This window comes from Cynocephalus volans, chromosome 11, assembly GCF_027409185.1.
Source record: "Cynocephalus volans isolate mCynVol1 chromosome 11, mCynVol1.pri, whole genome shotgun sequence".
Lineage (NCBI taxonomy): Eukaryota > Metazoa > Chordata > Mammalia > Dermoptera > Cynocephalidae > Cynocephalus > Cynocephalus volans.
This window is the reverse complement of record NC_084470.1, coordinates 57,797,892-57,824,409: the sequence shown is the minus strand read 5'-3', so window position 1 is coordinate 57,824,409 and position 26,518 is coordinate 57,797,892. Positions and strand designations below refer to the sequence as shown.

The 26,518-nt window shown below is 43.3% G+C and overlaps 2 protein-coding genes across 6 annotated transcripts in view; both read right to left on the bottom strand.

Annotated features, from left to right (window-relative positions):
• PTPN23 (protein tyrosine phosphatase non-receptor type 23) overlaps positions 1-15,814 on the bottom strand; it is a 37,864-nt gene extending 22,050 nt beyond the window's left edge. For all 5 annotated transcript variants that reach the window (XM_063114277.1, XM_063114280.1, XM_063114278.1 and 2 more), the window contains exons 1-2: positions 15,653-15,814; positions 5,143-5,217 (exon numbers count right to left, since the gene is read on the bottom strand). In XM_063114277.1, coding sequence (XP_062970347.1) covers positions 5,143-5,217; positions 15,653-15,736 — 159 coding nt within the window. In that variant the 5' untranslated portion in view covers positions 15,737-15,814. The remainder of the gene's footprint in view (positions 1-5,142; positions 5,218-15,652) is intronic.
• A 905-nt stretch (positions 15,815-16,719) lies between these two features.
• Positions 16,720-17,037, bottom strand: LOC134391161 (large ribosomal subunit protein eL42-like). The gene has a single exon (XM_063115105.1). The coding sequence runs from the start codon at positions 17,035-17,037 to the stop codon at positions 16,720-16,722; it is 318 nt and encodes a 105-aa protein (XP_062971175.1).
• Between the last annotated feature and the right edge of the window lie 9,481 nt (positions 17,038-26,518).

The following is a 26,518-nucleotide window of genomic DNA, read 5'->3' as shown; positions in this document are numbered from 1 at the left end:
CAATGATTTTTTGACAGGGGTGCCAAGACCATTCAATGGGAAATGGACAGTCTTTTCAACAAATGATGATTGAAAAACTGGATATCCACATGCAAAAGAATGAAGTTGGACCCTTACTTTATATCACATATGAAAATAAACCAAAAATGGATCAAAGACCTAAATGTAAGAGCTAGAACTATAAAACTCTTAGAAAAAAAAACAGAATATCTTCATGACATTGGCAATGGTTTCTTAAAAGCATAGGCAGCAAAAGAAAAAAATAGATTGGAATACACCAAATTAAAAACTTCTGAGTATTGGACACAAACCAATGGAGTGAAAAGGCAACCCATGGAATGGGAGAAAATACTTGCAAATCATGTATATGATAAGGGGTTAATATCCAGAATATAAAAAGAACTCCTATAACTCAACCACACAAAAAGAACAGATTCAAAAACAGGCAAAGAACTTGAATAGACATTTCTCCAAAGAAGATATATAAATGATCAATAATATGTGAAAAGATGCTCAACATCACTAATTACTAAGGAAGTGCAAATCAAAACCGCAATGAAATACCACCTCATCATACCCATTAGGATGGTTACTATAAAGAAAAGAAAAAAGAAAATAACAAGTGATGGGAGAAAGTGCAAAAATTGGAATCCTTGTGCACTGTTGGTAGAAATGTAAAATGGTACAGCCACTGTGGAAAACAGTACGTGGTTCCTCAAAAAATTAAATTAGAATTACCAGATGATCCAGCAATTCCACTTCTGGGTATATGCCCAAAAGAACTGAAAGCAGAGTCTCAAAGATGTGTTTATACACCCATGTTCATAGAAGCACTATTTTCAATAGCCAAAATGTGGAAACAACCCAAGTGTCTATCAACAGGTGAAAGGATAAACAAAATGTGGTAGATACAATGGAATATTATTCAGCCCTGAAAAGGAAATTCTGACAATGCTATAACACTGACTGAAATAAGTCAATCACAAAAAGACAAATACTGTACGATTCCACTTACATGAGGTCCTTAGAGTAGCTACAGTCATAGAGACAGAAAGTAGAATAGAGATTGCCAGGGACTGGAAGAAGAGGAGAACAGCAAGTTATTGTTGGGCACAGTTTCAGTTTCATAGGATAAAAAGAGTTGTGGAGACTGGCTGCACAACAATGTGAATGGACTTAACACTACTGAACTCACTTAAAAATGGTTAAGATGGTAGATTTTACACAATTTTACCATAATTAAAAAAAAAATTTTAGTAAGTTTTTTAAGTCAGATAATTTTCTTGTCATAAAGCTTCTAATAAATTACAGATACATATTCATGTATTTTTTTTCCTAATTATTTTACATACTCTTGAATAGCAACATGTTTCCCCTTGTGTTTTTGTTAGAAGTTGGAGAGTCTGAAGTCTGCACTGACATGGCTGAGCTTGGGTACCAGTGATAAAAATACCTGTGTAGAAATCAGTAGCTATTAGTGTTTTCTTGCCCATGACCACATACTAATGCAGACATCATTGCAATAAACCAGCAGTACTGGTGACCATTACTTTTGCATACATTGTCATTTAGGCTACCAAGTGAAAACATATTCTCTGTCAGCTATTCAGAAGTTAGTACCAGCAAGGGCTGGTAACTTCAACCAAATCAGAAATTGACGGATTTCCATCCATTTATCCATTCAGAGGATCTGTACTGGACTCATATGCTGCTCTCTTAATTGGAGGTTTTCATTGTTCAAACTTTGAGGCAAATTTTTCAAAAGTGAAATTAGCAAATTGGCACTTAGTCTTGATAACACTGTTTCCAACTCTTTCACAATGCTGTAGGCAGCAGAATAGTTTCTTATGAGAGAACTGAGCCTATATGAAATCTCCTAGGTTTGGTTTGCATACCTGTTACTCCAATAACTGAGCCTCTATCACAAGCCACTGCATGGATTATTGGGGCAGGACCATGCCACCTCAGGAGGCTGAAATAGGCATTCAATAAGACATGTAGAAATTGAAGAATAAGAGCCTCACTCAAAACACTGACAAATGAAACCACTACTCCAGCATCACAGTCTCTGGATGGATCCCTCATGAAGCATTCACTGGGCACCTCTTTGCTGGCGTTGGCCTCCCAGCTCTCTTCTCTGCCACTGGTGACTTGGCCTATTAATGTCCATGTATCATACTAGTGCCTTCCTGCTCAAGGAATCTTATTTAGAGTTCCACATAACTCCACAGGAATTTTGTTTTGCTTACTGTCGACTCCACAGTGCCTAGAAGAGCACCTGAGATGTAAGAAAAGGTTCAATAAATTGTTAATGGAATGAATCATGCATGACTAGAACTCCAGTACATAAAAAAATAAAGAGCTACCCTTAGACTTCTTAGTCTTGGGATTGAGGTTAAAATTATTCAATATTATGTAATTTTTGTTTTAAAAAAAAAAACAAAAAAAAGTTTTCATAATATTCATTACAGGAACACATTTAGTTATTGGTTATTGCTAAGGGCACAGGTTAATAAAGATTCAAAACAGTGTTTTAATAAAATTTACCACATTAACCAAATCTTTTATCGATTAAATCAGTTTAGTCTAATAGTTCTTTGGCAATGTTGTTTTAACTTCTGACTTTTTCTTTCTTGTTGTTAGTGGCAGAAATGCTGGCCTTTTATTTTTATTTTTATTTATTTATTATTATTATTTTTTTTAAAGATGACCAGTAAGGGGATCTTAACCCTTGACTTGGTGTTGTCAGCACCACGCTCACCCAGTGAGCCAACCGGCCATCCCTGTATGGGATCCGAACCCGTGGCCTTGGTGTTATCAGCACCACACTCTCCCGAGTGAGCCACAGGCCACCCTAAAATTCTGGCCTTTTATATGAAAAAGGAAATGTGTACAATCACAATGGCTATCTCTGGGCATGGTTGTTTTGTTCTTTATATTTCTCTTATTTTCCAAGTTTTCTACAGTTTTTATGATCTGTTAATTCAAAGTAAGTGACCATGCAGACCCTCCTGCCCCCTGTGAGACCAGAGCCACTAAGAGGGCTGTGATGCCCCACTACCATTGCCCCTCAAAGGCAAAGCAGACCATCTTAAACCAGCACAACAGCCAGGACTGTGCTCAATGATGACATCCCAGACACCAGAAACAAGTCACAGATAGACATTCTCGTAATTATTAACATTGTCCTGAAAGTGCCTAACAATCACAAGAAAATAAAGGGTACAACTATTGGAAAGAAGTCAGCAAGATTATTATGCATTTATAATACAACCATGTACTTAGCAAACCCAAGAAAATGAGCTGAAATACCATCAGAAAGTGTAAGACAATTAACAAAATAAATCACTTAATTGCTTTTCTCTATACCAACCCTAATGGGTAGAAAATATAACAGGAGAGTGGGTTTGAACACTCAATAATAGCAACAATGACAACAAAAATCTAGGAATAAATTTAATAAGATATGTGCAAAATCTACATGAAGAAAACTTTGCTGAGAAGCCTCCCCAAAAAATCTGAAGAAAAGAAGATATATCTTGTTCCTAGACAGGAAAGCAACCTCATAAAGATGTTGATTCTCTCTAATCAACATCTAAATTTTATGAGCTGGGGGGGAGAGAGGAGAGGGAGGAGGGAGGGAGGTTTTGGTAAGGGGCAACAATAATCAACCACAATGTATATCAACAAAATAAAAGTTAAAAAAATAAATAAATAAATTTTATGAGCTTATAAAAATCCCAACACTTTTGCAGAACTTGACAAAAAGATTCTAAGTTCATGTGAGGAATATTCATGTGAGAATAGCCATGAAAAACTTGAAAAAGAAAATTATTAACAGGAATCACTATCGTAAAATGAATAACCGATACAATATTTAAAATATCATGGGCATGAGAGAGGAAGATAGATAGTTGGTGGAAGAGAACAGGAAATCCACAAACAGACCCAAAGTATATACAAGAATTCAACATGTAAGAGTGTTTTGAAACAGTAGAAGAGTATGGAGAAAAAGTTAAGTTAGAGCCTTCCCTCATGTATCATATACCTAAATATAATCTATATTATAAATAATATAGATTAAAGACAAGTAAAAAACAAACCCTTCAAGTATTAGAAGAAGAAATCAGTGACTGTTTATATCTTATAGGGTGACAAAGATTTTCTAAGAGCATATCAAATGCAGATACTATAAAGGAAAAGATGAGAAGGACCTGATTTATAAACATTTAAAACACATGTAAAATTTGAAAAGTTTGTATTAAATAAATAATAAACAAAAACAATGAATTGAGAAAAACATTTGCATCATATAAGATAAAGGAGCAATATCATTAATGTGTGAACGAGTCATAAATAAATCAAGAAAAAAGTTACAACACTAATAAAAAAATGAACAAAGGACATTGACAATTACTAAAAGAAGATATATAACAAATCCATTAACAATTGTGCAGCCTTACTATTATAAATATAACTGAAAATTAAAATTAAATACCCTTTCCACCTATCAGACTGCCAGATATGAAAAGGAACAGCAGGAGGAGGTACGTACCCTCCGAGGGTATAAACCAGAACAAGTGCATCCTGTTCACCCACTAACTTCTACAGAAACAACCCTGGAAATGCCCATAAATACATAGACACAGATTATGACAGCATGTTTTACAATGGTGAAAAAGTGAAATAACTTAATGTTCTCCAAGAGGAGACTGATTAAATTATAGTACAATATAATGATGACAGGCCATTAAAAATACTACTGTTATATGTTCACTGACACACAAACATGTTCATAATGTTACTAAGTGAAGAAAGCAGGCTACAAAGAAGTATACGTAGTATATGATCCTACTGTGGTTTTATATATACACATACATAAAATTGTGAAAAGGATTTTTTTTTTTTTTTTGGCAGCTGGCTGGTACTGTGAAAAGGATTTTTACGGCTTTTTGTTGTTGTGGTTTTTTTTTTTTTTTTTTTTTTGCTTTTCAGTATTTTCAAATTTTTCTAACATTAATTTTGCTGTTTTTGCAGAGGGAAAAATACTAAATTCAAATAAAACCACAATTCTAGGTGACTTCTTTATCTACCTATCAAACCAATCCTGTTCATGCCTGCATAAAAATACTATCCTCCTACCTGTCTGAGCAACTCCAGCTTCTTCAGTTCCTCATTGTAGGCTTCTGGGTTCTCTCCATAATTCTTCAGGACAAACTATAGAGAGAAAGAAGAATGAAGGCCAGTGAGAGATAAGACCTCCCACCTCCTGCCCTCTGAGTCCTGGGCAATGACCAGCCAGGGCTCAGGGTCGAGTCCAGACCTACAACCACCCTGCTGATCTGCAGCTTGTCTCCTGGACCACCAGGGAAGCCTGCCTCAATATCAGGCAGCACCAAGATGCTGACCCTGGGAGCCCCCTCCTCCTCAGAACAAAATGGAAAATAAGACTGGACAACCCTGGGTAAAACCCTGGCAGGTCCTTATAATGCTGCAACCCTCTCTACAAAGCCCAAGACTCTGCCAGCACAGGATGCCAGAGAACTTAGCTGAAATGGGATCCTAATGAGGATACCAAAATGGGACACAAACTCAGGCCCCTTTGAGGATTGGACGCTGTTGTATTCTTGGGTCACAACCATAACCCTAAGCCAAGAGCAAATGCAGACAAGGGGCACCAAACAAGAGTGGGGGCACCAAACAAGAGTGGAGTACAAAGCTTTCCTCACTAACCCACCCTCCTGGCCAGGAAAAGGCACAATAGTAATAGATCTGCAGTGTCCTCATCTGTGAGGAAAGGCCTGCAGGTATGTGATGGGAATGACTCACGTATACCACACACACACCACAGACATATCCACACCAATGTGAGAAGAGGGGAGGTCAGTGCCCACATAAGAGAGGAGACTGGCATGCCTGCCCATAACAGCATTCACCACCTCAAGAGCTGACTGTCTTGGACAGTGGACATTTACACCAACCTGGAGGCAAAGGCCTGGACCAAAGGACCCCTTGTTCAACTAAGATCAACAGAGTAAGACAACTGGAACTATCCCTGTTGCGGTACCTGCGGTGGGGCATCTTGGTTAGCAATCTGGGGGACCAGATCCACTCACTCCACAAACACTAAGGGCACTGATACCCAACTCACAAGGTTCCTTATGGCCCTAACCAAGGTTTGTGAGGTGGAGAGGGAAGGAGGATGGAAAGGCTGAAAAGAGGTGGCCTGCTCTGTCCAGTAGCATGCTCACTCACACCGTGTCTGTGGCCCATCCACTTTTCTTGGGGTCCCTTCCTGGGACCCATGACAAGTGGCTAAGATATCAGCCACATGAGAACATGGAAGGCTAAGAGACAGCTTCTATCCGCCCTGGTAGGCCAATGGAGAGGAGGAACAGACAAAAGGAAGGCTACTGCTGACCCAGTTACAACACCATCTAGCCACCTTCCCAAATCTCCGAACCTGACCCCTCTTCTGTTGGTTTTACCTCCTGAAAGTCCCTGCGTCCATGAGCTTTCTTCTCAATCCTCCTGCTTCTCTGGTCCAGACAATCTACCCCTTCGAATTAATCCCTTACCCAGTGGCCAGAGTTGTCTTTCTAACACAACTCTGATGTCACTCTTACTTTAAATCCTTTTGAAACACACATACCCACCCTTGGGAAAAAATAAACCAAAACATGAATTTATGGGAAAGAGATGTAATCTGAAGAGAAAAATTATAATCCAAAAAGAATTTGCTACAGTAGCTTCCCAAAGCCTCTAGGACCAAATCTAATCTCTAATCTCAACACAGAGTTCATGACCCCTCACAATCTGCTCCCAACAGCCTTCAAGGATTGTCCTCTGGCACCTCCCAGGTTCACCCAGCCAACAGCACTTTGGAATTACTGCTCTCAGGTATCAATGCCTGTCTACATGTTGTCCGCACCTTCTCTACTAAGACTCTGCTAAAATGTCACTGCCCTGAGTATTAGTTGCTGTTTGCCCCACATTCTGAACATGCCTCCACCATATTGTGTGCCCAGAGCAGGGTCATGCCAGTGTCTCCCACCCCAAACAATAAGCATCAAGGAATGGTAGGGGCCTTATTACATGTATTATATACTCAGCAAATGGAAATGCAGAGGATACATAAATTAAATAGCACTAAAAGGAGACACTCATAAAAATTCAAAAGACAGGGCATTTTACCCACAATTAACCCAGTCTCTTTGAAAAATTAGTGTTATGGGGTGGGGTGGGAGTGCAGGGGGGGCTCTTCTAGATTAAAAGGACAGAATAGCTAAATATAATATGAGAACCTTAATTATATCTGAGAATAATAGTTAAAATCTAAATATAAATAGTGGTAGAGAATCGTAGATTTTCGTAGTTGTGGATAATAATACTGTGGTTATGTAGGTGAATGTCCTTACTCTTAGGCAATACATGCTGAGATGTGTCTGGGAGAAAACTCACTTTCAAAGGGTTCATGGGATCTACATCTATCTACCTACCTAGAGAAAACAAACATGGTAAAATATAACCATCAAAACTGGGTAGTGAGAATTTGGTGAGCGCTACATTACTCTTTCCAATTTTCCCCACGTTTGAAATTTGGAAAACAAATGTTTTAAGAGTTGCTGATGGGCCGGCCTGTGGCTCACTTGAGAGAGTGTGGTGCTGACAACACCAAGTCAAGGGTTAAGATCCCCTTACCAGTCATCTTTAAAAAAAAAGTTTCTGAACAGTTAAATGGTACCTTGATATGGATTGAACTGTGTCTCCTAAGTTTTACGTATTAGAAGCTTGATCGGGGGCTGGCCAGTTAGCTCAGATGGTTCCAGAGAGAAATACCAAGACAGGGTTTTAAGTCCTGGCTACACCTCTGAGTTGCTGTGAGATCCTGGCTTGGTTTTTTTCATTTTTAAAATGGGGTTAATATTACCTGTTATGTCTAACTCACAGAGGACTTGAGCTATTTCCTAAACAGGGAAAGACAATGCTCAGCTAAAAATATTGTTTATAATATGCCAAGACCTATACTAAGGACTCACAGGCATTAACTCTTGATTCTCACAAGCTTATGAGGTAAAGTACATATTAGTTACATGTTACAGGTCAGAAATGTGAAGACCAGATTAGTTATGTAATCATTCACAGCAGCTGAAAGTCATTCAGTTATGAAGGAGGGATCTAAAGCAAGGTCTGATTCCAATGGCTATGCTATATCCATAATGTTACTCTGCTCTTTTACTGAGCAACAAATGGCACAGAATTATGTAGCTGGATGAGATCACTAGAATCATCCATCCTGTGTCCTGCCATTATTTTGCAGGTTAGAAAAATGGGAAACCAGAAATGAGCAATGGCAGTGCTAGGACCCTAAGCTAGACTTCCTGACTCCTGCGCCAGGAACAGTCCCTCTGCATCACCTTCCCTTGTACTAGCATGTTCTCATTCCTCTAGGTATGCTTTGCTCTTACTTTGATATAACATCTTGGAATTTCATGGTGCTAATTAAAGCAATAAGCCAAGAAAAAGAGGCATCCCATGTGTATTACCTATGTTCACCATATGCATTGTAGTGGATTGAATTGTGTCCCCGCAAAACTCACTGAAGCTTAAATTGTGTTCCCAAGTTTTATGCATTAAAACTTAGCCCCCACTGTGACTGTTAAGAGGGTGGGAAATCCTATTATGGTAATTGAAAGGTGGAGCCTTGAAGAGGTGATTGGATTGTAGGACCGTGCAGAAGTGAATGGATTAAAAATGGTGGTCAGGGTTGTGGTTCTGAGGGCTTTAAAAGAGGAGAGTCTCTCTCTTCTCTCTCCCTGCTCTCTCTGCTTCTACCATCTTGCAATGTGAGACCCCTAGGTCACTGTCACCACCACCAGATGGACTTTGGACTTCCCAGCCTCAGAAACTGTAAGCAATAAACTTCATTTTCTTGTAAATTACCCAGTTCTATGTATTTTGTTATAAACAACAAAAACGGACTAATACATGCATTGTTTCTTTTTTCTCTGCTTCTAGACGTGACTCAAATATAGGGCATTCCTTGGGCTAGTCCACAAAAACACATACAAAATTGAGTCCCATATATAGTATTGTTAATTAATAAATATATGTTCAGCTACTGAATTTCAAATGAGACTAATTTTATCAAAGAAACGAGTATTGCTAAGAGAAATCTTCAGCCCCTTGGTCCATGTCAGCAAGCCTCAGCTACTGAATTTCAAATGAGACTAATTTTATCAAAGAAACGAGTATTGCTAAGAGAAATCTTCAGCCCCTTGGTCCATGTCAGCAAGCCAGAGAAAATCACAGGCCAAGAGTACCAGGGATGAGAACAGACCTTCATCCTTCCCTAGTCCAACCCCTACATAATACTCAAGATCTCTCTCTCACATTCCTTCTGTAGTGGGTTGAATTATGTCTCCCCAAAACTCATTGAAGCTTGAATTGTATCCCTCACGTTTTATGTATTAGAAACTTAGCCCCCACCGTGACTGTTAAGAAGGTGGTAAATCCTATTACTGTAATTGAAAGGTGGAGCCTTGAAGAGGTGATTGGATTGCAGGATCCTGCAGTAGTGAATGGATTAAAAACGGTGGTCAGGGGTGTGGTTCTGAGGGCTTTAAAAAAAAGAGGAGAGTCTGTCTTTCTCTCTCTGCTCTCTCTGCTTCCACCATCTTGCAATGTGAGACCCCTGAGTCACTATCGCCACCACCAAATAGACTTTGGACTTCCCAGCCTCAGAGACTGTAAGAAATAAATGTCATTTTTCTTTATAAATCACCCAGTTTCAGGTATTTTGTTATAAGCAACAAGACAAACTAATACACCTTCCGAATGGCCCCCTGGCCTGTCTAAACAACACAAGTGAGGAAAACTCATGTTACATCTCCCAGAGGGTGCTAGAACTAGACTAGGTCTTTCAACCAATACTTGTTAGATGCTTCCTGTACACAAATATTTATTACTTCCCGAGTAAAGGAAAGAATCTGGTCTAAACCCTAAGTGAAATGGATATAGGCCTTTGGTGTATAAGATTAAAGTCAGAGAAGAATGAAGTGGACAATCCAAGTCATCTGTGCCTGCAGCCATTCTGCTATAAAAAATAAGTGGGCAGACAGGCTCAGGCAGACCAGATTTGTTTACTACAAATCTGTGATAAGAGATAAAACAGGTCACCACCAGGGGTAACAGGCAATGTCCCATCCTCCTCACTGCTGAGCAGCCAGGGGCCTTTTAGGCCTCTGATTCTTTCATCTACCTTCGTGTGTGTGTTGATGTGTGTACGCAAATGCACGTGCAAGCTAGTTTCTCACAAGAATCAACTGTCCCATGGAAAATCTGGAAGGGGGAAAAAGGCTTTATTCAGATATGAATAAGATGAACAGAAAGAAGAATCAACAAGAGTGCACTCTGTGGTGCAGGTCAACCAAGTGACAGGACGGTAAGACCTGTCTGAATTCAGACGAGGGTGGTAAAATTACCAGGCAGCTAAAGGGATCCTGATGAGATACAGTTCAACCTGGGTGATAAACAGGAGGAAAGAAATTCCAGTAAGGACCAGAGCAAGGGCAATGACCAGACGTGGAAGGAAGAGAGAATGAAAGTTCCCAGTGGAGATGATTGGGGAGTAAAGTTAGAGAGGCAGCCTGAAGCAAGCTGGTGAACAGCAGGCAGTTTTGCTGGAGGACCCCGGTGGGAAAGTAGAGGTTTAGAGATCAATTCAGCCAGAGTAGGAAAAGGGGAGAGGAGGAGAAGCCAACTGATAGGCAGGATAGCTACCAACCAGATGGAACATTTGCACTTGAGGATGGGTTACTATATGGATCACTAGAAGGTAAGCTCCATGAAGGCAGGGATTTTTGTCACCATTGTATTCCCAGGGCTGGCACATGATAGGCACTCAATAACTACTTGTTCAATGAATAAATCAGGGATGAATGCAACATCTGTGTCAAAGTGAGCTTGACTTGAGCTCTACTGCAGTTGGTTAAGGGCAGGTGTTTGGAACAGAAAGAAGAAAGAACACTTGTGTCCAAATCACTCACTGATGAAGAGCAAAAGAGCCATCTTTTATCAGTTTCCAGTGAGTCAGCACTCTGCCTCCAAAGCACAGGTAAAAAGGTACAGGACCAGCAGCACTTCCCCACTAAAAAATTGGCACTAAACTGGCACCTAAAGCTTGGCATTGCAGTTTAAAACCAGCTTGATCTTTTCCTGGCTCCTATTTCACATTATTCCATAATGGAAGACATGTCTATTGGGAGTGAAAAATCATTACTAACCACCATGAAAGGTTTTATCAAAAGCCCAGTTCTCACAAAGAAACCTTTTCTCTGTCTAGAAAATGCCTATTCATCCTTTAAAACCCACCACTGGCAAGCCATCCCTGATGGCCCTTCCTTAGGTTGGCACTTCTGTACACTGCAAATACTTCCACTCTTTTTTTTTTTTTTTTTTGGCGGCTGGCTGGTAAGGAATACTTCCACTCTTACACTGTCATCACTCTAATTTTTTAATTTCTTCTTCTAGACTACAAATTCCTTGAAAAAAAAAAAAAAAGGACTCTTTATTTGTCTGTACTATTAGGGCTCAGCATAGCACTGACATAAACAGAACCAATTTTTACCCCACTAACCTAAATTAAATTCTTCCCCTCAGCTCCAAGTGACTAGTAGAGGTTCCCACAGATCAGAAAAAGGATAGAGAAAAACAAGATACCAGTGGCAGAAGACAGAGCAGGGGCTCTACAGTTGGAGAGGGGGATCCAGCTCAGGAAGAGTTCATAGGCTTCAGTGTCTTCAGCAGAGTCTCTTCCGATGTCTAGGAAAAGAACTTTCTTAAGCATCTGATACCGCCTCAGGCTAACTGGCTAACAAGCAACTCCTCTCAGGGAGGCCCAGGTGTTCCCAGGGAAATCAATGCTTACACAATATCTTGTTGGCTAGGTGTGAGTGACCACAGCAGCAAAGGCTAAGTTCAAACAAAAATATCTCCTAGGAGTTTCTGGGCTAAGATTTTATCCACTAGATTTCCATATATTTATGATCACTATTTCTAAATTCCTTCTCAGCTGTCATTTAGTCATTTGCGAAACATTTTCCTGACTGATAACTATGTACAAGGGACCCTGTAGGCTATGAGGAACACAATGATGTTGCTCAGTTAACTTACAATTGAACTTTGGGGTGAGGGAGGTAAAAAAATGGCACACACAACTGTCACCAGGGAAAGGATGAAAAGAGTTAGGGGGATCCAGAGAAGAGAAAGATCAACCCAGACAAAAAGATTAAGAAAGGCTTTGTGGAAGAGAAAGCTTATGCTGGACCTTGAAAGATGGACAAAACCAATATACAGAGATTAAAGAAGGGCTCGACTTCTGGTCAGGATGGCAGAACAGATGGTCACCAGCGTCACTCTCTCCCACAAATCAACCAATTTACAACTATAAAAAAGCAACAACAGCCAAGCTGGGGCCGCTAGAGCTCAGGGGAAGAGGAGGAGAGACCTACGGAGTGCATGAAGGCAGGAGAAGCCATGATGAGAGAAAGAAAAAACCACTCCGACTGTTTTGAATCCCAGCCGCTTGCAGGCTGGAGCTGCTGAGTGCACCGAGCAGGAGCTGACAAAAGCTACACCTGTGCCCTTTGGATGACGTTGCTTAGAGGTGGCAGGGGAGAAGAGGGCCTCGGTGGCCCCCAGGCCAGCAAGACCACTAATAGGGTTCCTGTGGACCCACACAGGAGTGACAAGCCACAACAACTGAAAAAAAGGAGCCACTCAGAGGCCGGTGAGTCATCGTGAGGGACCAGGGCATGGCCCGTCCCATGGGAAGTGTTTGGAGCACAGGCAGTGGGGGAGACGGGCCCACAGGGAGAAAACTGCGGGACAGCAAGGACAGCTGATCTGCCCTCCAATCAGCATAGGACCACTCAGAGGAGACTGGTCAGGAATACAGAATTGCATGGGGTGCAGTTTGATGAAAATACTCAGGCCCAGACCAGAGTGTCTATACAACCCAGGTGCACCAGATTTCTCTAGACCCAGAAGTACCTATAAAGTCAACCATTAAAACCTGAGCTGCACAAAAAGCCTTCTCTAGGGAATCAGCAGCAAAGCAGCAATTTAGCTCAACCATACAGCTTAAGTACTGGTCCCCACAAGAAATTCCCCCATTTTGAAGTAAGCAAAGGACAACAAATTAGTTCCAGCGCAGAGTTTAAGTGGTGGGAACAGCAAATAATTCAACACAGAACTGAAAGAAAAAACAAAGTACCCACAAACAGAGACAAAGTCTGATACTAACTAGCAAAGGTCGCATTTCACCAAATACCTATAACACCCAGAAGGACCAAAAGTCCCATGGGCTACCAAGCCAGAAGGGGGGGAGGGCCAAGGACCTTCAGCCATGTCCCCCGACACCCACAACCAGTCCCAAGGGTGGGGGCCTCGGGCCTTGGCCACACCCCCCAACACCCACAACCAGCCCAGTGATGATGACCACTGAGCTGCCATAGGAAGCACCCTGGGCTCTCCTGAGCTGGGGCAGTGGGGGCCCAAGGGCCTAGGCCATGCCCCCCTGACACACGCATCCAGCCCAGCAACGACCACCAAGCCACAGCAAGAAGGACCCCGGGTTCCGAGCTGGGGTGGTCAGGGCTTTACCATGCCCCCCTGACATCTGCACCCAGCCCAACAATGACCAAGCCACCACTGGAAGCCCTCCGGTCTCTCCTGTGGGAATGAGGGGGGTGCTACAGGTCTCAATCCTGCCCCTCCTCCTTCCTCCTTCTTCCATTACATTTCCTTCCCCTTTCCCCTCTCCCCCCACCCTCCCAACTGCTCCACAATAACATCATAGAATGTAAAAAGTATATTAATACAATTTTTAAAATAAATAAATAAATAAAAAGAAGGGCCCCATCACCACAGGGCAAAAAATGAGAGCTCTTCTAGGCAGGAGGAATTCCACGACCAAAGGCACAGAAGAGGAAACACACAGAGCACAACAGGGGAACAGCAAGTGGCTGTGTACAGAATCTGGGATATCTGTATCAGAAACACATATGTAATAGATCAAGAACACAGTAGGGCCTCAATAAATGCTGAAAGAACTGGGCTAAGTCAGTGAGAATTCTAAGTGGGAAACTAAAGATATTGGCTCTATTACGTGAAACTAAAAAACAAGAGCTGTGCTGTTTTAGAAGAATTAACCTAATTGTATTTGCATAAAAGAACAGATGGGAGCCGGCCTGTGGCTCACTTGGGAGAGTGTGGTGCTGATAACACCAAGGCCGCGGGTTCGGATCCCTATATAGAGATGTCCGGTTGGCTCACTTGGGAGAGCATGGTGCTGACAACACAAAATCAAGGGTTAAGATCCCCTTACCAGTCATCTTTAAAAAAGAAAAAAGAAAAAAAAAGAGCAGATGGATCCATTCTTGCTCTCTTTTGATAAAAATAAAATTTAAAAATTAAAAAAGAGCAGATAGAGAAGAGAGCAAAGTCTGGGGAAGAGTCACAAAATTCTGGAATTTTAGATCAATTAGTCCAATTTCCTGGTTTTACAGACGAGAAACAAGAGGCCCAAAGAGGCTAAATGATAGACTCAAAGAAATACAGTGTTTGAACTAAGGCAGTGGTGGTAAGAAGAGAAGATGAGAGACAGCTTCTTGAGAAACTACTTCCATATCCATTTTCTTCCTCCTATTTCTTTTCTTAAGCACCCAGCTAGACTGTCAGCAGCTTACTCTGAAAGCTGCTGTGCTAAAACCACAAAGCCCCTCACCTGCAACAGTCTCCTGGTTGTTCCTTTTCACTTCTGCTCTGGCCCTCAATGCTACCAGGTGGCCTTTCCCAAAGCAGCAGATGTCTCAGAGGGCCCCTGATACTCAGTTACCACATATGATCTCTCCATAGTGGTCCCTTGCCTCTGCCAACGTCAAACCTGCCTGTCTGCTCTATCCAACACAATGACTGGTAAAAGTCTCTTCAAGAGCTACAACACTTTATGACCTCCAGATAGTTATGAAAAGCAATAGCCCTCCTAAAAACGACATGCAATTGCATCTCTTGGTCCAAAGGGGCTTCCAAATAGGATTCTCCTGAGACCATACAGAATTGCAGCTAGTGTCAGAGAGACCCCCACCGCTGGGGGCAGGCATCCTTCTGGGCCACCAGGGCTCCAGTCTTAAACACACAACCTGAGCCATAATCAGCCTCTATCCCAGTCGGGTCGTGGACTGACAGAGGACCAAGGGTCGGACCCAGCCGTTGAATCTGCACAGTCGGGGGAGTCCACCGCTCCCCGCGGGGCGGTCCTGGAGTGGAGGAGGGGCGGAGCAGAACTGGGTCCAGAGTGTCACACAGAGGAAGTGTGGTGCCTCGGTGGGAACTGCCGACGGTCGAGGGTAGAAGTCGGGAAGCGGGTTCCTACGAGGATGTGAGTGCTAGCCCAGGGCGAGCAGGGAGGGAAAGGATGGTCTTCGGGAGCGGGGATAGGCCAGGCTGAGAAAAACCGGCAGCGGCCCCTCCTGGCTTCACCCGGCCATGCGACAGGGCCTGGGGAGGGGATGGGCGCGCAAGGGGTGTCACGCGCTGGCATACGACAGAGATACGCGGCGGATGGGAAGAAGGTGAGAGGTACGCTCACCTTCTTCACGGCTGGCTGGAAGTTAAAGTCACCGGCTTCCTTCAGGTCCAGCCAGATCATGGGCATACGGGGCACGGCCTCCATGGCGGCTGAAGCCCGCCTGACACCCAACCGCTCCCGAAGCTGCTTCAGCGCCTGCCTCAGCCGCACGCACAGCCCCGCCCCTCCGTGCCGGAAATAGCTCGTCACGAGGGGACAAAAAAAAAAAAAAAAAAAAAAAGCCCCACGGCCTGCTGGGAGATGCAGTCCTCGCCTGCGCAGCCTTTCTCACGGGGCCCAGTTTCCGTTGCTCATGCTCAGTTTTCTTCGCGCGAGGGCGTGGAGGGGAAATCTACCCCCGCAGGCGAAAGGGTTTCTGGGAAGAGTAATCGTCCTCCATTAAGCGGAGAGGGGTGGTGCAGACGCATTTTCTGCTGTCGGGCCAAGCTGACCTCTCGGCCTGGCCCGCTGCGCTCCTCCGTCTGGTGAAGGGCGTCAGTCCCAAGTATTGTCGAGGGCCGTGGGGGACTGGGGCAGGTGCTGTGGTAGAGAGAATGTGGCGGCAGATCGCCCGAAAGGGGTGACGTGAAAACAGTCCTGAAGGAGGCTGCGAGGGGGCGCCCGGCCCGAGGCAGTGGGGCTAAGAAGAGAGCAAGGGGTTTCATTTCAAGTGCTGCTAAGCCTTTCGAGCTTTGGGACAGAGGGTGACTGGTCGGGACTGTCACACTCAGGCCAGCCTGGAGGGCCGGGCACTGCCTAAAGAGAGATTGACGCGTCCACTTGCGGTGACAGGGAAAGAGCTCCTAGATGGATTGTAAGGAGCGAGAAAAGGAGGCGCAGAGCAATGCCGGTAGATGCGGGGTGAACGTGTACGGGCAACCCGCATTGTCTACAACAGGAACACGGGACGAACAACGGTAGTTGCCTCTGGAGAGGGGACCTGGGGAGCAGGAATTTTTTGCTTTTGCCCCCACAAGGGAAATTTTATTGATGGCACTTGTTTATTCCCTCCCAAAAGACCAACTGTAACCAAATGAAGTGAACATAACCTCAAGATTTTATTGTTTTCACAATAAAACAAATGAAGCTTAGAACTGGATCATTTGGCCCTTTCTCTTATCTCCTCGCGGTTCAAAATGCTTGCATCTCTCAATAGCCAGCATTCTCTTACATCTGTCGTTAGGCTCAATGCACTCAAACCTCAGCACACTCTTCTTTGTAGTTTTAGCCTTTTTCCGGAAAATCGGCTTAGTCTGCCCACCGTAGCCACTCTGCTTCCTGTCATAACGCCGCTTTCCCTGGGCATACAGAGAATCCTTGCCTTTCTTGTACTGGGTTACTGTGTGGGGTTGGTGCTTGCCACACTTCTTACAGAAAGTCCGGCGAGTTTTAGGAACGTTCACCATGTTTGCTGGAGCGCTCTAGGCACGGAAAGCTGGAGGAGGAATTTTTAAATCACATATATATACATAGATAGATATAACCTAATTTTAGAAATACATTTTTAAATCATTTATTGCTTAGTTTTAGAAATAAATACAGATGCTCCTCGACCTACAATGGAGTTATATCCAGATAAACTTATTGTAAGTCGAAAATATCATAAGTCTAAGATGTATTTAATACCCTGATAAACCCATCATACGGTCGAAAAATCTTAAGTCGGGAATTGTCTGTAATAGAGAATGGTGGTTGCCAGTAGAATGAGGGAGGGGGGAATGGGGAGTTATGGTTTAATGAGTACAGAGTTTCAGTTTTGCATGATGTAAACATTATGGAGATAGATGGTGGTTACGATAGCACAACAGTGTGAATGGACCTAATGCTGAACTGTACACTTAAAAATGGTTAAAATCGTAAACTTTCAGTTAGATATATTTTACTACAATAAAAAATAAAATAAAATAAAAAGAAAGAAAATGTAAGACCTTGCAGATAAAAAGAAAAATTTACCAACATCTTAAAACAGTTAGTTTCTGGAAGACTATCTTGATGTCACCTGGTCAGAAGTGGAATCGATGAGGACAAGGTTCTTGCCCTGCAACATCCCAACCATGAGGAAGGAGGAGAAAGTTGCCCCAACAACACAATTTATAGTAAACGAAATGCAGAAGTGTAAACCAGCCTGCCTCGAGGCTCTCTGATGGTGAGGCAGTGATCAGCCATAGGGGAGTTGCAAGACCTAGCTTGGTCCAGAGCAGGCTGGGGTGTGGGAGACTATATAGCATAGTGTTACTGAGTAAGGAAGGAGGCAGCAGTTTGGCCACAGTATACAGACAGCCCAGGACCCAAACATGAGGCCAGCAGGAAGTCAGGATGAAGCAGTTGCAAGTCAGTATGGGGTAGAACAGAAAGAGAGGCAGGATACTGGTCAGCTGCCCCCCCCCCCAAAAAAAAGGGCAGGGAGGGAAGGAGTAGGAAGCCCTAATTTGGGCCATACAAAATAGGGAAGACCTATAGAGGTGGGCATCCCAGATGGATGGAACTTCTCCAGGATTCAAAGGACCCAGGCAGATGGGTTCTTTTCTCATGAGCTTCCTAGAGTGACACCTTTGGCCGTACTATCTTTCCTTCCCCTGGCCCTCCTCTCATCTGTAAAATGAGAATACCTTGGCCTCACATTGTGATTCTGGGGTTGAACTACAACAATAGACATAACATATTCTATGAGTTTCAGAGTGTATGAGTTTGCTAGAGTTGCCATAACAAAGTACCACAAACTGAGTGAGTCTTAAACAACAGAAATTAATTTTTTCACAATTCTTTTCTTTTTTTTTTGCAGCTGGCTAGTATGGGGATCCAAACCCTTGACCTTGGTGTTACCAACCTGTACTGTAACCAACTAAACCAACCTGCCAGCCTGATTTTCTCACAATTTTGGACACGAAGTTTGAGATTAAGGTGTCAGCAGGGTTGTTTTTTTCCCAAGGTCTCTCTCTTTGGCTTGTCAATGGCCATCTTCTCCCTGTGTCCATGGTGACCCTATCTACAGATACAGTCATGTCCTGAGGTATTGGAGGTTAGGATTTCAACATATGAATATGGGGGTGACACAATTTCACCCATAACATGGTCACAGTGACCTGAAGGATGATTGGTGTGAAAGACCAAGGGGCCCTTCATAGGCCTTGAATGCTGAGGTCATGGGGTGGGGATGGGCCAGTGGAGGTGAGGCAGCAGAAGGGATGTGTCTGTGTCAGGGGGTGCTCTTCTAACACATATTTTCTGGCAGAGTTGGAAGCTAGAGGAAGCATAAGATTAAATGAAACTGAGGAAGAGTCACCCTATTACAAGGGAGCAGCAAACACCCCATTCAGCTAGGCCAGTTCACCCTTTTCTCAACCTCCCCATCACACAGCAGAGCCGGATAGGCCCTCAAAGACACACAGACACTTCCCCTATTTTACCAACATGGAAACTGAGGACCTAGTTGGGAAGGGGACTACCCAAAGTCTCTCAACAAGTGAATGTGAGAGTCCAGGCTGGGCCTGGATCTCCTCTCCTTCAGTTTATTTATTCAACAAATATTTATTCAGCACCCACAGTATCCTAGACCTTGTTCTATGTGCTGTTTAACAAAACAGGTGAAGATCTCTGCCCTCATGCGGTCACATTCTAGTGAGGGGAGATAGATAGTAACACAAAAAAGAATAGACAGTATGGTAGATGGCAACATCTGCTATGGTAAGAAGAAAAAATAACCAAGGAGAGAAGAATGAGAGCATGGTGAGGGAGACGTGCGATTTCATATTGGGTGGTCAGGAAAGGCTTCACTGATAAGGTGCTATTTGAGCAGAGATCCGAAAGGAGTGAAGGAACAAGCCAGGGGCATAGCTAGGGGAAGAATGTTTTAGAAAGAGGGAACAGCAAATGTGAGGGCCCTGAGCCAGGACTGTGCCTGAAGACAGCAAGAAGATGAGAGTGGCCGAGGCTGAGTGAGTGTGAAGAATAGCAGGAGATGGGTCAGAGAGGCAATGGGGAGGGGTGTGGCAGGGGGTTGCAGATGCAGTAGGGTCTGGAAGGCCATGGTGAGGACTTGGATTTTTCTTTGGATGAGCTGGGGAACAATAAGAGGGTTTGGAACAAACCCAGGAATATGATCTGACCTAAATTTTTTAAGGATTACACTGGCAGCTATATTGATAGACTGAGGAGGGGACTGGGAGAAAGGGCCCAATACCAAGGATTGTGAATTCCTAAGACACTGTTCTGGGCTCTGTAGAGGGAAGGGTAGAGACAGGAGAATTGCATCACTCAGATCCAGCTTTCCAGGTCTTCCTAGTCAGGTCTGGTATATGCACAAACACAGAAAACATATGAAGGGACTTTAGAAAGAAACATACCACAAGGGTATGGTAGCAGAACAGTTTGGTGTGTTCAGGCCAGCCAAGGAGGCCAGATCACTTCCAAAGAATGGGCTGGGGATAGTGTGAAGCCAGCGGGGGCAGAGAGCTTAATGGGGTTAGGTAGGAGGGAAAGCTTCCTGGAAGGTGATTTGGAGGCTCAATGCAATTCCCACCAAACTCCCAATGTTTTTGGTGGAAGTTGACACAATATTTCTCAAATTTTCTCTTCAAAAACAAAATTTTAAAAAATTCTTAATTTTCTCATGCTTCTTTGGAAAAGCAAAGGCCTTAGAAAAGCCTAGACAGTCTTCAGAAGAGAAATAGAATGAGACCAGCTCCACCAGATATCTAGACCAGTTAGAAAGCTGAGTAATTGGGACGTTGTGGGTATTTTCTCAGGAATGCCATATTAGACAATCAGAACTGAATAAAGAACCCAGAAACAGACCCAAGGCACCCAGGTCCACTTAATAGATTCCAGAGGTAACACTGCAGGCCAGTGAGGAAAGGAGGGACTACCAAATAAATAATGCAGGTCAACTGGTCATCCGTATGAAAAAAATTAAATTGGAGTCTGTCACAGGTTGAATTGTTTTCCCCCAAAACATATATTGAAACCCTAACCCCTTCGCCAGTATCTGTGAATGTGACCTTATTTGGAAATAGGGTCTTTGCAAATGTAAACAAATTAAGATGAGGTCATTCTGGATTGGGTCCTAATCCAGTGACTGGTTTTGCTGTAGTTTGAATGTTCCCCCCAAGCTCATTTTTGAATTTAGCCCCAAATATGGTACTTGAAAGTGGGGCCTTTAAGAGGTGATTGGATTGTGAAGATTATGCCCTTGAGAATGGACTAATCCATTCATGGATTAATGGGTTAATGGTTTTATAGGTTATCAGGGAGTACACTGGTGGCTTTATAAGGAGAGCAAGTGAGCACGCAAAAACATGCTCTTGCCATTGTCTCCGTGTGATACCCTGTGTTATCAGAGGACTCTGCAGAGGTTCCCACCAAGAAGTCCCTCACCAAATGTGCCACCTGGATCTTGGACTTCCCAGCTTCCAAAACTGTACAAAATAAAGTTCATTTCTTCATAAAATACCCAGTTTCAGGTCCTCTGTTATAAGCAACAGAAAATGGACTAATATGAGAGTCTTTACAAGAACTAATTCTGCCGGGCTGGCCCGTGGCTCACTTGGGAGAGTGCGGTGCTGAGAACACCAAGGCCACGGGTTTGGATCCCATATAGGGATGGCTGGTTAGCTCACTGGGGGAGCATGGTGCCGACACCACCAAGTCAAGGGTTAAGATCCCCTTACTGGGCCGAGCCCGTGGCGCACTTGGTAGAGTGTGGCGCTGGGAGCGCTGCGACGCTCCCGCCGCGGGTTCGGATCCTATATAGGACTGGCCGAGTGCCGGTCACGAAAAGGACAAAAAAAAAAAAATTTAAAAAAAAAAAAAAAAAAAAAAAGATCCCCTTACCGGTCATCTTTTTTTTTAAAAAAAAAAGAATAAATTCTTCCTTGAGACTGCAACATCAACTCATTCCTGAGTCATCAGCCTGCCAGCTGCCCTACAAACTTTGGACCTCCCAACCCCACAACTGCATGAGCCAATTCCTTAAAATTTATCATCTATCTGTCTGTCTGTCTATCTATCTATCTATCTATCTATCTATCTATCTATCTATCTATCTATCTATCTACCTATCTTTCTATCTATTTATCTAACTATCTATTTATTATCTATTATCTATTATCTATATCTGCTTTTGATTCTGTTTCTCTAGAAAACCCTGACTGATATAGACTCCTTCCTCTCACCATGTTTTCAGTAGTGGTTGGAGTCAGGAGAGTGGTCATCCTTGGGGGTGGGAGAGAGCAATGATTGGAAGTGGGGGACACGAGGAGCTTTGGGGCTTCTATGAATGTTCTGTTTGTTTTCCTTTCTTTTTTTAATTTTTTAATTTTTTATTTTTTGGCAGTTGGCCATTACAGGGATAAAACCCTGGACCTTGGTGTTATCAGCACCACTCTCTAACCAATTGAGCTAACCAGCCAGCCAGAATGTTCTGTTTCTTGACCTGGTTAATTTTGGGAAAAGAAACCAAGTTGTACGCTTCTGTTTTGAGCATTTTTTTTGTATATATGTTATATAATTCAATAAAAAGTTGGCACAAAAAGTTAATTCCACATAGATTAAGGATCAAAATGAGAAGAGCATATATGAATATATCTAACTTTTAGAAGATATGAGAGAATAAACTCAAGTAGGGAAGGATTTCTTAAATAAGATATAAAAAGTACCAGCAATGAAGGAAGACCAATAACTTAAACTTCATTTGAGTTGAGAAATTCTGTTGAGCGGAAGATATCATAAAACACAAGAGCCAGCTTGAAGAAGCTCCTACTTGCCAAATCTGGGACAATTTTAGCTTCAAAATAAAATAAAAATAGTAAGGGATTATAACCTGTTGAATAAAAGAATACACAAACTTGCATAGGTATAACAAATGAATAGAGGAAAACTTATTTGTAGTAGAAAGTGAACTAACAAGGAAGGATGAAATTAGAAAATCACTATTTGGCAACAATATGAATAATTCAGGCAAAATCATCAATGGACATAAAAACTAGTGGATCTGAGAAGTAAAGTAACAGGGTAACTACATAGGTCCATAGTATCTCCCCTCAAGATACTTATTAATTACAAAGAGAAAAATATGGAGACTTCATATGGAGAAGCTTGGCAGACCCCACCTTAACCAAGTGATGAAGTTTATTATCACCAGCAATGGGATAAATCTACATCATGTGCCTCCTGATAGGATGATCTGAAGACACAACCAAAAATACTTAACCTTAATCTAATCATGAAGAAACATTAGACAAGCCCACATTGAAGAACATTGTATGAGATAACTGGTCTATAATCTCCAAAAATGTCAATGTTATGAAACACAAAGAAATACTATTCCATATTAAAGGACACTAAAGAGACATAACAACCAAATATAGAACACGATATGGGATTTTCTTTTGCTGTAAAGGATATTACTAGGGCTGGCCTGTGGCTCACTTGGGAGAGTGTGGTGCTGATAACACCAAGGCCATGGGTTCAGATCCCTATATAGGGATGGCCGGTTGGCTCACTGGCTGAGCGTGGTGTTGACAACACCAAGCCAAGGGTTAAGATCCCCTTACTGGTCATCTTTAAAAAAAATAAAAATTAAAAAAAAGGATATTAATAGGACAATTGGTGAAATCTGAATAAGGTCTGTAGATTAGGTAATGGTAGTGTATCAGTGTTAATTTCCTGATTTCCATCATTGTTCAGTGATATTGTTTACATATAGGAAAATGTTTTTAGAAAATATACATTGAATTATTTAGGAGTCAAAAGGCATCATTCTGTCACTTTCAAGTGGTTTGGGACTCAGGGAGAGGGCATTAAGTAATGTGTGTGTAGTAAAGTGTGTGTGTGTGTGTGTGTGTGAGAGTGTGTTGTATGTATGTGGGGAGAGGAGGACACAAATGTAAAATATTAACATTTGGGGAATTTAGGTGAAGGGTATGAAGGATTTCTTTTTTTTTTTTTTTTTTAAAGATGACCGGTAAGGGGATCTCAACCCTTGGCTTGGTGTTGTCAGCACCATGCTCAGCCAGTGAGCTAACCGGCCATCCCTATATAGGGATCCGAACCTGTGGCCTTGGTGTTATCAGCACCGCACTCTCCCGAGTGAGCCACAGGCCGGCCCTTGAAGGATTTCTTTGTAGTATTCATGCATGCAACTTTTCCCTGTAAGTCTGAAATTACATCAGAGTAAAAGGTTAAAAGAAAAACAGGACACCATAAAGAAAGTGAACAGACAAGACCAAATTGGGAGAACTATTTGTGAGACATAACCCCAAAGCGATTACCATCTAGAATATGTTGACAATTCTCATGAGTTCTCAGGAAAGACAAACAACCCACTAGAAAAATGTGTACACAACTTGGATGGGAACTTACAGGAACAGCCAAAACCACATGGAAAGATATCCAACTTCGTCAGTAACCAAGGAAATGCAAACACAAACTACACTGAAATCCTACTTTGTTCTCATCAGATTGAACATACATCAGACAATAATAAGTGTTGGTGAGGATGCAGAATGACAGGGACTCTCATCCACTGTGGATGGAGCTGTAAACTGGAGCCACCACTTTGGAAAATTGGTGTCATCTAGTCAAGTTGGCACTATTGACCCCTGTGACTCAGCAATTCCACTGCTGAGTCTGCATACCCTAGAAGGACTCCTGCCTACAAACACCAGGAGGTGTGTCCAGGAAAAATAGTCATAGTCAACACAATGAGGAAGCAAGGACCCTCCCCCAATGCCACCTCCCCTGGATGAGAATCCAGAACACTGCATTACAGGTGGGGAAACTGAGGCATGGGAAGGGAAAGGGGCTGCCCAAAATACCGTGTGGGCACTGAGGGAGGACCAGAGGAGAGGTCTGGTGTGGCAGGCAAAGACAGAAGGGGGAAGAGGGAAGGGGAGGGAGCTCTTCTGTTCTCAGTTCTGGAAAAGTGGAGGCTAGAGCAGGAGGCATCCCCGTTGTACCCCTAGCCCCCTATTCGGATTCCTGGAGTTTGAGGAGAGTACTCTAAGGAAGACCCCTCCTGTGGGCCCCAAAATAGGTGGGGACCTGCCCCATCAGAGCAGCAAAGGAGAGGCTGCTCAGTGGTGCAGTGCTCCTCCTCTCTCTGGAGGGTCCTGGGCCCTCCAGGAAGCCTTGGAACATTGGGAACTTTCTTCCTAGGAAAGGCTCTTACACACCAGGTTTGCAAATATGCAGGAAGGTCAGAGGCCTCAGAGGTCCATCCACAAGGACAGAACCCCTCCCTGGCTCCCGGGGGTCACTGCGTCAGCAGATGTCATCAAGGCCACAGTGTTGTCACAACACAGCCACAACCCTTGGGGCCCTTGACTGCAAAAAACCCCAACAGAAATTTTGAAGTGATGTTTTTTTGCTCAGGACCAGGTTTAATTCTTGGGCAAGGGGTCCTCTTGTACCAGTGTATGTGAATGGAAAGGGAGCAACAGAGGATTAATCTGTCTCCTGCCTAGAACAAACCTCCAAGTTCAGGTCATTGATAGGGAGGGCTTCCTGAGTAGATGGGGCCTTTCGGATTGCCCAAGCACACCCTCCTGGATCACCTGGTGCCAATCAGTGAGCAGCAGCAAAGCTAAATATGGTAGAACTTTGAGATATCCTGGCCTTTGCAGTGAGAATCTGCAGTAGGGCAGCACCCTCTTGGGGGTGCCAAACCCACTGGGTTAGGGCTGGGGTCAGCCTGCGGGACTCTCAGATGCAGGGCCTTCTTAGCAGAAGTCTCTGTGTCTGTGGGTAGTGGAGCACCTTGTGTCCACAGTGCTGGTGTTGGAACATCAGGTGTGTCTCAATGGGACCAATGTGGCCACAGCCAATTTCTCCACCCAAGTTGACTCGTGCAGGTCACTTGGGCAAGTGTTCCCAGATTCTGTGCCCACCTCCTGACCACTACATTACAGCAATGGGAAGCTGAGGCCCAAGAAAGGCAGGGACTTGCACAAGGCCCCACTGGGATTCTTTCTTCACAATTCTCCAGCCCTTGTGAAAGCCTTTTGCTCCAACAATCTTTTCAAGAGAGATGTGGAAGCTGCAAGGATGTTCAGAAGGAGTCATAGGGGCCGGCCCCATGGCTCACTCAGGAGAGTGTGGCACTGGTAGTGCTGGGGCCGCGGGTTCGGATCCTATTTAGGGATGGCCGGTGCATTCGCTGGCTGAGTGTGGTGCAGACAACACCTTGCCGAGGGTTGCGATCCCCTTACTGGTTTAAAAAAAAAAAAAAAGAAGGAGACATAGGTCTCAGCTGCCTGTAGTGGTAGCTCTATGCAGAGTAGTTGAGAATAATTGTGGTGTGGAACTGCTCACCTGGACTGGATATCTTACCTTCTGCAGATGGAGGACTTTTCCCTGGAGAGGTCCTCTTCATGCTCCCTGTACCCTCCAGCTGCCACCCCAGCTTCAGGCCCCAGGGTTGAGTCACATGCTGGATGGGTGTTGGAGAAACTTCTTGCTGGATGCCTGGAACCCTGCCTTCACCCTCTGCAGCTCAGCTCCCAGCAGCTAGACCCCAGCAGCTGAAGGCAGAGCAGCATTGTGAATGATGCTACCCTGGGGTGGTATCTTAGAACCTCCCCTTACCAACTCTGTGCCTGGCTTTGGTTCTTTTTTTTTAGACAAGAAATAATAATTTTATTTGAAGCGCACAAAACGCATGAATTACTTTGGCTAATTCACGATGTTTTAAAATAGATCTCACAAATCCTGACATATGCATTTCATAAGTGAAAAATTATAAATCACTGAGTCAATGAACTGCATCAAATATTTAGTGAATTATTTAGCTCTGATACATATACACTTGATAAATTTTTACAAGGTAGAACCTGAACAGTCTATCTTTGAACAATCTATTATTCAACAATTTCAATGTATAGATTTTTTAAA

Coding starts and splice junctions, on each gene's coding strand:
- LOC134391161 (XM_063115105.1), bottom strand. CDS start 17,037: ATGGTGAACGTTCCTAAAACTCGCCGGACTTTCTGTAAGAAGTGTGGC.